General features: G+C 36.8%; 1 protein-coding gene across 7 annotated transcripts in view; it reads right to left on the reverse strand.

The window, feature by feature from the left end:
• The window catches only part of NEK7 (NIMA related kinase 7), a 75,285-nt gene that overhangs the window by 42,720 nt on the left and 20,395 nt on the right, over positions 1 to 12,170 (reverse strand). For 6 of the 7 annotated variants that reach the window (XR_014228452.1, XM_082314637.1, XM_082314639.1 and 3 more), the window contains exons 4-5: positions 2,650 to 2,712; positions 1,984 to 2,094 (exon numbers count right to left, since the gene is read on the reverse strand). Coding sequence is in view for 6 of the 7 variants with exons in the window: in XM_082314637.1 (XP_082170763.1) it covers positions 1,984 to 2,094; positions 2,650 to 2,712 (174 nt within the window). In the remaining variant the exon portion in view is untranslated. The remainder of the gene's footprint in view (positions 1 to 1,983; positions 2,095 to 2,649; positions 2,713 to 12,170) is intronic. The other variant, XM_082314640.1, reaches the window with a different exon arrangement.

Below are 12,170 nucleotides of genomic sequence, written 5' to 3' on the forward strand. Positions count from 1 at the left end.
ATAACAAATACCCGAGTAAACTAGTAAGTAGTTTTCCCTCACATTAACATTGGTTTCAGTGTCATTCAAGCTGTGGATGTTTACAGTTTTAAAAACATGCTTGATCCTTTCTACAAATCACACAACAAGCCTGGTACCCAAACATTCTTCTGGGAGTACCTCAACATCTTCCGACAAACTTAGAACAGCATTCTAGCAAGAACACTGGAAAGCAGGGTTTGTTTTAATAATACAGCATAGTTATTTACCTTAGTAGTGTGACAGGCAGCCATTCTGCTAGGAAGCTTCCATACCATCACATATCATTTATTTTTCAGGCAATTCTTAAAAATACTTCTTTAAGAATACACTATATAACTGATGTGCCCCACATTCAAACTCATACTGCCCTAGTAGTCTACCAAATCATTTCCTCCACCAGCAGCATCAAGACGGAGTGCATTGTGACACCTCATACATATTTAATAATAGCCTGATAGGCTGTCATTAACATCAAACAGCAATCTAAGTTTGCTACATTAAACATGATCCCTGTGTTAAGAGGACAATCATACAATGCCTCCAAGATCGAGCCTGTAAGAAATACCCACCGACTTGGACAAGGTGTAATGAGGCCAACTGCACTGAAGAAGCCATTATTCACACATTGGATTTAGAATGGGAAAAAAAAAAGGGAAAAAAAAAAGGAGGGGAAAAAGAAAAAGCTTCAATGGGTCATAAGACCAGACATGCCATAAGGCAATCTGTCACAGAGTACTCATATTAATAACTGTTGTGTCAAAACTGAACATTCAAAAGAAAAGACAAACCTTCCTTTATGTTTTATGAAATGTAAGCCCACAGAATTAATAATTCATGAGATGAAGAAAAATATCAGATTTGGATATAAATATTAACAGAACACTGTCAACCTGTTTAGAACCAAATTTTGACTGTCCTACCTTACAATTATCAATCTAGATAGTCTTCAAAAGCTCAAAAAAAAAAATCAGTATGAAAGTCATTAATGAAGAAATTAACATTCTCTATTCATGTAGGTCCTAAGCAAAACAGCAGAACTCTACTCTGTGCCCGGCTGTTGCTGAGCTAATTGACTGGCATTATTTGTTCCCAGAGTTACGCCGTGTTGACAACAATAATGTTGGTGTGCAGAGAAGAAAGTACGCCAAAGGGACATACTAAAATCAAGACTCAGTGGAAAAAGGGTAGAAAAAGAGGGGAAGTAGTTGTCAGATGACAAACAGATAAAAAAGCTAGTTAAAATTTCACATACATTTTGGAATACAAAGTTCATATGATGAGTCTTGGACAAATTTTTCTCATTAGCTAAAGAACAGGCATTTAAAAACTACAAAAGAAAGCAATTAACCCATAATGCACAACCACATATCAATAAGTTCATTGTATGTGATTTCAACCAAATATGAAATATATTTTCGGAATATTTGTTAGTCTCAAGATAAAGAAGTATTTAACTAGACCTATAAAACGATGCAGTTATTTGCATTTTAATCTTTATTTTGTTTGCTAAAGTGGTTAACAGTTGAAGTTCAAGATCAGAAGAAACTTTTTCTACCTTATGACACCAGCCCTTCTCTGCTTTCACTATTATTATAGAGAATAAAATATTGGAACACAAAACACAATTATGCCAAAAATCAGGAATGCTGTCAAAATGTATTGTTCTAAACGGTGTCGACAGTGCTTTTCTTTATAGTTTTTTTTCTTCTACCCAGCACTAATATAATTTCAGTCTAGTTATGTCCCCATCTGCACTTATATTCTGGCCAACAGTGTTAAAAATACTTACATAAATATCAATATTGGGCATACATTTAAAAAAAGTCAGTCTAAACACTCCACTTTTCTCCACAGCTCCTGACATTTTCACTGCATTTCACCCAGCAATAAGCACATAGAATGAAAAGCCAAAGAAGTTGAACGTTACATGCTTTTAATTTTTTTAAAAAAGTTAATTCCTACCTTTATCATTCTAGAAAGATCTCCTGCATCAGCTAATTCCAACACTATGTTCAGTTCATTGTCTTCAATGAATGAGGCATAATATTTAATTACATTTGGATGATTCAGTTGCTAAGAAAGCAGAATAGCAACACACATTTTAGTGTAGAGCACATCTTATCTTTTAAGACCGACAAATGAAACATTCTTATTTAGGCAAACAAAACAACCCCTAAAATCTATTTCACTATGATACAAAAAGTATACACTTATGAGAAGCATTTACAGATAAACATTTTGCAAGAACATGACGGCATTTTAGGATCAACATGACAACTGACATTGCAATTTTAGAGGAATCTTGCTTCAACCTATTTATGCAATAGCACACTAAACTGTTACCTGAAACAGCAAAGTCAATTTTTAAAAATCAGTATTTTACTGTACCCAAGACAGTTATTTACAATACTGTGGCATTTTAGCAGAAACTTCTACTTGAAAAGTTACCCACTTTTCTATAGGATTTACTTCTCAAGGTTAATTTTTAAATCCATAATAATTAAAAAAATTCCTTAAGTGAGGCTTAGAAAAACTCTACACAGACAATAGTGGACACCTCAAGTACATCTATGGAAAACTTAATATACTTTGATGATGGCTGCACATTTTTTTAAACAAATCTTTTACCTTAAGAAGATCGATTTCTTTGATGCAGTCAGCACGGGCTTTGGCATCCATTAAATCAAATATCTATGCAGAAGAGATAAGACATTTTTATTAAGTGATAAAAATATAGCAAATTGAGTGATCATTATCATCATTTCATAGCATCCATAAAGCAACTTGAGTTATGTATGTCATGGCAAGACATAACATTGCGGTAAGAAATATTCCTGATGCTCTGATGTACTGACTCACTCCTGTATCGATTCTTTTAGCCTCCTCGTAGGAAACAAGTCCATTGTAAGAACAAGTTTTCCAATTACTTAATTGCCACCTCCGCATAGCTGTTCAAACACACAGCAATTATTCAGCACATTTCCTTCAAGCTGGTTCTAATCCAAACATCAGCTTCCTCTCCCATTCCTGCTACACCATTATCACAAACGGATTCTTTCTAGTACTAGGCATACCTTCCTTTTCTATTCTAAATAATGTATACACTTTTACCCTCTCTCTCAGGATCAAGACTTCATTGTCACCTCCAATTCCTTCTCTCCCATTTCCTTCACTTCAGCAAGCAAAGAAGTGATTTGGGTTCTGTAATTTGTTTACTAGAGGACTTTTTTCTAAGCCCTTATCTGTCACCTTGACTTTTACAGCCTTTTACAGTTAGACATCTCTGCTTTTTATTTTTTTCCCACCTCCCACCTGCTCCAAATTACTTTGCAATGTATCTCATTTTTGCCTCTTCCAGTTAACCACATTACTCTTTTTTGTTTGGAGTTATTTTTTATTGTTTTTGTTTGGAGTTATTTTTTAATGCCATTAGAGTCCTTGTCCATGTTCTACACATCTATATTTGATCCAGTATCTTTTTCTTTTCATGCCTTTTTTACCACTTTCGGCTTCCCTTCTCACTTCACTTTCTCAGATGGCATCTCCATACACTGCCACCGACTATTCCCCTTAGAAATGACCAAAATATTACTTCTTCAAGGAACTCTTCCTCTCTCATTTGCCATTACTTTCTGAATTTAAAAAAACAAAACAAAAACCAAAAAAACCCACACAACCACTCATCAACTCCTGTGTGGTCTGCCTACCACATTTTGAGCTATCCAGAAGAACAACAGAGACGCACTATGAGTTTTAGTAATTCCCCCAGCATTTATGAGATTACATTTTCCAGTTGCATCTTTTCAACACGCATCATTTCTTTTTAGATAGTCTCCAGAAAAAGATGCATTATGTACTGTGAAGATTACTGGTACCTGGTTCCCTCAGCTCAAAATTATCAAAAGCTCAACAGCTGACAACTTCCATTTCAAATCTTGCCACCAACCCCAGAAATAAAAATAAGGATTAACAGCACTGAGTACTGAATGTCTGCAAAGAGGTCATCTCTTAAACTGACTGTGTAACTGTCCATGTGAATCACACCTTCTTTCACTCTCCCCAAGGAAGTCTACATATGATCTGCTAAGCCTCATCTTAATTTTCTATACCAGTATGCACAGTAAGTTTGTCATTCCTTTAATCAACTGGAAGGAGACGTCTAGAGACTTCATCCATGGAGCACAGTCCCCACAGAGCACAGATGTGCTCTTGACTAGCCACTACTTCCCTTCAGACATTCAATCTTCTGTCTTCAGAGCTGGCATAAGAAAAAACAGCCTGGAGTGGATACAAGATTCACTTTTTGACAAAAAGACAACTGTAAGTCAAGAACTGAAATGCCAGGCTTATAGATAGTAAGAAGAAAAGGGAGAGGAGGAAAGAAAGAAGAAACCTACTTACCAAGAAAGAAAGGGAATAAACCATCTCACAACTATTTGTATATTAATGCCGGGATGATGGGAAATAAACAGAGCTAGAAGCAATCATTCAAGGAGGAGACTGTGGGGGACTTAACAGAAACACAGCAGGGTAAGTCACAAGAAAGGAATGCTAACACTAAGAAATAAAGCAATTTCAGATGTAGTAGAAGAAAAGAGTTAGTACTATATACGAAATTACGGGTACAAGTATTAAGTAGTAAATAACGCTGATAGAAAAGACAGAAAAAATAGTTTACGAATTAAGGTTGGGAACTTAGTGAAGGAGATGAAACAGCCTGCATCTGTTATAGATCTCAAGTCTGAAAGAAAAACCATTGCTCTTTAATTGTTTTGACAATAGACTAAAGTCCTAGTATTTGGTACAGTCATGAAGGACGATAATGATTTTTCTAGGAAGCACTTAGGAAAGTTCAAATACAAGACGCAGCACATTAACCGAGGAAGTCCTGGGAAGGCATGAGACCATAATTGTCTTTCCCTGTAACCTAAGAGACCAGCAAATGGAGAATTTTATACCCAGTCTCCCAAAAACAAACAATGAAAGTGTGTACCAGGGAGGAGGGAAAAAGGGGGACAGGTATAGGGGCACATCTTGAAGCTACATTCTGCAGACAGAATTTTACACTGAAAATTGTACACAAATTATTTACTTGTAATATTTGACAAGTTATTTACTTGTAATATTTGGAGAAATTACCCAAAGCACAATTTCAAGATGCAAAACCAAGAGAGTTTCATTGTGTTAAAAACCAGGGCAGTTTGCACTTGTTAATGACTGTTCCAATATGCCAAGAGGCTTATTAACTTACCTATACCAGGAGTGTTTCCCTACACACCTAAATAAGCAAATTTTGCGATCAAATTTTTTTATAAGCTCTGTCTCTGATAGGTACATAAACCAGTACTTCTCATGGGGAATAACAAAACAACAAAAACAAAGCCCTAGACTCAGGACTGTGAAAGATCTAGGATCAAGGCATAGGAAAGAAAGACAACATTTTGTTTGTGTATTTTGGCTGGTATTCCCAGTACTTCTAATTTGTTATTAAACAGCCTGGAGTAGGCTAGACCAAGCAGCTCCTCTCATGAAAGGACAGGCTTAAGTTTTATAAACATGATTCCCTATACTTTTGCCACACTTCATATGGCAGAGTGGCAAATTTGTCACAGCTTCAGCTAAACTGAGCATTTCAAACATTACCTGAATAAAATAAAGCAAGACAGAAAAGAAACAAGTCTTTTTTAATCCTTGCAAACACAAAGACAAACAATCCAAAGATTTACTGTATATCATTCTTGAGGTTCTCCAGTAGACTTTGGTCCACATCTAACCTCAAAAGACTATAAACAGCATTTCCCAGAAATCCAGAATTTCAGTTTCACAGACATTAACCTCCTCCAACAATAAGATTGGAAAAAAACCCACAACCCAAAACAACAATGACGACGATGACAACAACAACAAAAAAATCAGTCAGTCCATGGCCTCTGGAGAACCTCTGCCCTATCGTACCAGATTCAAACAGCTTGCAGAGATTTTCTTTCTGAATAGATTACCCTTCCATTTTGCCAAACTGCTGTAGTTCGGATCAGAGGCCCCTAGTGTAATAAGCCATGTCAGCTCACAAGGAGGCAACTGTAAACACGAGAAAACCTCCATGCTTCATCACCGGAAGATGACTCAACACTGCAGAATGTCTGAAAAATGGAAGCCGGAATGAAAGATTTTAAGAGCTTAAGAACATCCTTTCATGTGCATGTCAAAATTACATGTGGCACCTGGCAGTGATCAGAAGGCTTGTTTGCAGGAGCTGCCGCAGACCAGACGACCATGCAGGAGAAGCTGTCCTTCACCTGTGGTTTACTAGACTGGCCAATATGAAGAGATGTCAGTACTTCCATCACAACTGTAACAGCCTATAGCTTTGCAAGAAAACTAATTCCACCTTCAGCTACCGTTACTCAGCAAGCCTACCTGAAAGGTCAGCTTATGCTCCCCCTCTCTAGCATGCGTGTTGCACATAGATTTATCTCACACACACACAATTTGTAGCCCTATAAAGACAGTATTGCCATTGCTATTAGCAGACCACAGGCCTCAGACTGCCTCAGAAACACGAGGCCTGAAGAACTGCCACGTTTTCACTGGACTTCCCTTGGCCTGAACTTATTTTTTTAGCTTGGATTTAGCCGTAGCAGCACATGCTTTGCAGTTGAGACTTAACTGTAATGAAGTCATTACAGTCAGATGATTTGTGCCTAACTTGGTTTTAGATTCAGCTCAGCTTTGTGCAACTGCAAGGTCTTAAGGAAATTATAGCACATACAATAAAGGTCTAACAAAACCAGTGTAATTAACATCGGCAAACTTTTGGACCAACACAAAGCATTAGCAACTGACTGCTTGAAAGCACCCGGTGTATCCCACGTAGAGCCACCACCAGCATCCTCCTCCCAGCAGAGCTCAGGAAAATGGAAGGCTGAGCCTGAACGGGGTCGACATGAAGAAGTTTGTGTACATCGACTATTGGGAACCAGCAGTAATTAGACTACAAGTGCTAGCATCACTGTAATTGGCTAACAATAAAACCTGCTGCATTTTGATTAGACTGCTAGGGCATTAATTAGACTAACAATAAATTCTAATTCTTGACTCCATTTATGAGGTCAGGATCACAGGGTAATTCAGGTTGGAGGTGTGTTTCTCTAGTCAGCACAAATTGCACAGTGTATACACTCTTATTTAAAATTTTAATTATTTTTCCTCAATTTCTATTTTCAAGGACTATGATAAGATTAACATGTCTACAACAGAATTATGTTTGCTGTGGAAAAACCTAATAATAAGCAAAAAATTATATTACATGTGTTTATGATGTGCCAGTTTTCATGAACAGTGTAATCAAAAAATCTCATTGCGGTAAGCAGTATACCTTAGTTAGCAATTACTGCGAAATTTCTGGAAACAATTAGGCAAATACAGCTGAAGAGACTTAAGAGAGCATTTTAAAAGCCCTTAGCAATTTTTCTTTCCATTTAGCAAGAATGCTAAGTGAAATAAAAACTCCATTTTTAATTCTCAGTTTTTCGTCTCCCACTGCAATCAATAGCACACAAAGGAAGAACAGAAGGACAAGCATACATTGATACTTATTCCAAAATACTCCCCTCCGTGCTATGCAACTAAGGGATCTCTGGTAACTTTGAATTGAATCACTTCTCCAGTATCTTCACATGGGCGCAGATTATAATTTTATTCTTTCAGCATTCTAGAAATACCAGTTGTATCTCTGTGCCAAGAGATATCTGTATTTTTAGAATAGTTTCTAAGCTCTTGTAAGATACAGAGCAGGAACTGTTCCTTATGCAGACGCGTAAACTAAACAAAAAGGCTGCAATACACAAAATCAACTTCCTGAGTAAAGTTTACACACATGCTCACACATGCAACTAGAGCTCCTAGAAGGCTATGTGCATAGCAAGAAGGTTTAGAAACATTTAACCACCAGATGGAAAACATCAGGCCTTAGCTTCTAAGCGTATACTGCATCTGATCAATTACCAGCTACCAATTTAACTCATCATCTGAAGTAACATGCCAAGTTGGGAATCTACTTGATTCCTCTCGCTCTGAAGTCCATCACTTCCAAGTTTTGCTTTTCAGTATTGGAAAGGATAAAGGTCTTTCTCACCTCACCATTTAAATGACAATTTAACCTATTTCTGTTTGAACTTCTGTATAAAACTACCAAAAAATATTTCCAAAGCAAAACACAAGCATGACTGTGTAACATAAACCTACAGACAGGCAAGCAAAACAAAGACTTGAATGCACATAAATATTAAGGGATATGATACTGCATAGCAACAATGAGCATTAGAGTATTTTGCCACCACAGCACTACTGTGCTGAGACAATAGTGCTTCATAAAATGTGAAATTACAAATGCTTTCCTAAGATTAATTATCTCTAATTCAGGCCTGAAGTAGCAATCCACTGACAATGCACAATGAATAATGAATGTAAGTGCTAGATAAAAGGATTCATTGTCTGAATCTCTAACACATGGGTCTCCAATTCTGGAATGAAAGGGAAGGAAAGGTGGAACAATGTAAGGCAGAAATGTAATGAATCTGGAATTTTGTTCAAATATGCAGTTTCACATAATATTTTAAATTTTCAGTTGCTGAGGTTTACTTAAAAAATAGCTCATAAAGTGAACTCATCCAGCCTTACAGTCACTGACTTTAGATATTAACAACTCTTTTCCCCTTTAAGTATGTTTTGTGAGCATTTATTCCAGTCTCTAGCAGTTGCTTACTTCCCCCTTGGAAGTGACCACTCATTGCTCAAATGCCACACCGTACCTCAGGGTGTTGATGGCGCTGTTGCACGGGTTACTTAGGGTGGCAGTAGTAGAGATGTACTGCTTCTTCCTCAGGCATGATCTTTCAGTGTAGTTTAGACTGCAAACTTCACACGTTAAGAAACTCATCTAGAAGCTCTTCAAACTTATACTGCTATGTTCATAGTTTATCTGTGGTTGATCTTTCTTTGACTCGAAGTGTAGTTTAGACATTAATAAATGTGCAGTAATGAAGATTTGTTTTTTAATTCTGGTTTTATTTAGGCAATATTTCAACAGCATCCCAGAAACATAGTTCCATGGGAAAAGAGAGAACCTAATTATTATAAATATCACTTCCCTAATTACAAGAAGGGAAACCACACATGGGAGGACAAAGCACAAAGGGTACAATGAGAAGAAAAGACCCAGCAAACTATTTTGTATATTCTGCTGGTTAAATTACTAGAAAGAAAATGCAAATTAAACAGTTTTCACTCTGCTACATATCCTACTGGAAACCAAACCAAGGATACTACTTCTTCGTGTCATCTGGACTCAGCAGCAACTACAAATTCAGGAAGGGTGGTTTCTGTCACCATCTGCTTGTCCTTCCTCCCACAGTTATCTTACTGCCACTTGCTTCTGCTCACATTGAGTTTCACAAACATACATTTTGTACACATTAATATAACATTTATCAATATTGTACATATTTCAGCCAAATAAAATTTTAATAGCAGAAAATAAACATTCTCCTTGGAAAGCTTCGTAAGAACTCAAAACTGGCAATCCTTTGGAACAAATAATGGCCTGAGATCCAGTAACTCTTAAAGAGAGGATAACTGAAGAATTCTAAGTCACATCAGGCCTTGAACGTAGAGAGAAACATGGGGAACCACTGACCAAATATGCATAAAGCAAACAGCTATACACCCAACCCAGCCAGGAAAACAAAATGGGGATGGGGTAGAACAGACACAACTTGCAAGATCAGAGAGGAAGGCACGTAGTAGTTCAGATGTGAGATGAGAAAGGGCAGAAAACGGGAAAGCAGAACAAAGTCCAGATATCAGTTATGTCACTTAACACAAAGTACAGCATTTAGAGACGCTGTCTCAATGTTGAAATGTGGAAAGCAGCATCCATGCACAGGCCTAAAATAGAGAGAATAGAGCCTCTCCTTCATGACAGAAAGAAACATTCCTCTTGTTTCATCCATGCTGAGCTTCCATTAATGAGGCATCAGAAAAAAAAAAAAAGCAGTATTTTAATTTAAATAAAAGAAAAAGTGACTGGAATTAAAAGCAAGAAGCACCATCATAGAGCAGACCCACAAGAGCTCCTCTGAGAAGCGATGACTTCTCACCAAAAGACATCTATGAAAACGAATTTTATAGTGAAATTAAGTATTGTGACTGTATTTAACAAAAATATTTCCAGGAATCTTAGGGAAGGTCACAGAAGCACAGTAACAATTAAGATGGTCTTCTGTCCAAATGGAACAGCTTTAGATGTCAACTATGCAAGCTGAAATGGCTGTGCCAAACACTCAGTGCTGCCACAAGCCTTTTGAACTCTGGGTAATACTTCATTGTACACCTAGGAATTTTTTTCCCTTACAGGTTAACCAAATCTCACTTTCCATTCAGATAATAGTGTTCTACATACATCCAGCCTTCATATGGAAAGTGATTTTACAGATCACAGAACATAACCCCTCCTGACATGCACTAGGCAGTAACATTCAATGGAAAACCAACAGCATATGTTGTATATTTTAAGACAATCGGAATACTATCAGGATAAAGCTACTAGGGAGAGTCACAGCTCTTTAACCCTATTTCCTACCAACCACCAAGTACATTCTTAGAAATTTATTAAATGGTTGAACATGAAAGCTTTTCTGCTATAGAAACTATCACCCGTATATGGACAGCATGATATCCTCCTCATTGGGGGGCGGGGGGGGAGTCTTTTGTCAAATTAGGAAATCTGATGTGAGAATACAGCTATATATACTGACTTCTGAAATACTGTTAAGAGTACACATGCTATAATGCCTCTGTATTCTTAATGCAAACACCATTATAAAAATTTCATAGTTAACAGTGAAAGGCTGGACTTCATGACTTTCTTCAAGTACCCAGGCATTCCACATCCACCTTAATTGACATGCATTTCAAGTCACATTTGACCTTTTTGGTTTCTCATGCACTGAAAATGAAGGAAGAATTAGCCTAATGTTTTAAGACTGTTGATCAAAGTTCTTAGAATATATTTCAGCTTTTGAAGTAGTATATATCTGGCAGTTTTCCCAGAAGGGGGAACCAAGCCTCTTTTTTTATGACTGCCAGGACTAGCCCTGCCTCCTGGTGCTGCAGAGCACAGGAAATCACAGAAATGGAACAGCAACTCAAGATATGACCGAGAAATTTACAGAGCATACATTAGCACAGCAAAAAGAAAATTATTAAAATCCAGAAACAGTAGAAAAGAATCTATGAAATCTGACACACGTTATTTTGCAATATATAAAGGTAACAAAAAAACCCCTTCAGAACTGATGGCAGTACTCCTTCAAGTAATACGCTAAACATCTCTCAAGAGATCAGAAATGAAATGACAATTTTAGTTTCAATTTCCAAACTCAACACATTGTCAAGGAATTTTCAAAGTAAATCCAGTAGAGAACTTTTAGAGGGTAACAGTTTTATAACAAACATCTCTGAGCAGCTCCAAACAAAAAAGAGAATGGAAATAATAGTGGATAGAGGCTTAGCTCAAGCTGCCTTTTGCCTGTGTGACAATAAAAAAAGCAAGAGTTTTTCATTTAAACTGTCACTTTTGGTTTAAATATTTTAAAAATTGCTAAGAGCAAAGACAAAATATCTGAACAAATCATCAGCCCATTTCTTACGCTAAAATTTACAAGGGCTTAATGTTTCTTGGCAGCAGTAACTTCATCAGTTTGCTGCTCTTCTATCTTCTGTGATAGAACTGCTGTTTCACTATTGGCTAAGCTGTGAATCTTGGAAATAATTCAGGGTCCTCAAGAACATATTTTGTCCAATACAATTCACTTAATTCCACAGTGCATTTGCATTTAATTACTATATAGTGTCCCACACAGATATATTATTCATGAACATGATAATATGAACTCAGTTGTATCCTGAAATCTGAAGGAAACACTGAGCTATAGATTCAGGCACAGTTTTGGTTTATATTTGTTTGAGGTAATTTTCAGTCTTTTGTAACAGTAATTCCTTTCAGCTATTACAAGTTTGATTACATATATATCTTATTTGATTTATGCACTTTTGAATCATAGTTACTACATGAAAAATTACTTACAGAT

Source organism: Platalea leucorodia, assembly GCF_965183815.1.
Source record: "Platalea leucorodia genome assembly, chromosome: 5".
Lineage (NCBI taxonomy): Eukaryota > Metazoa > Chordata > Aves > Pelecaniformes > Threskiornithidae > Platalea > Platalea leucorodia.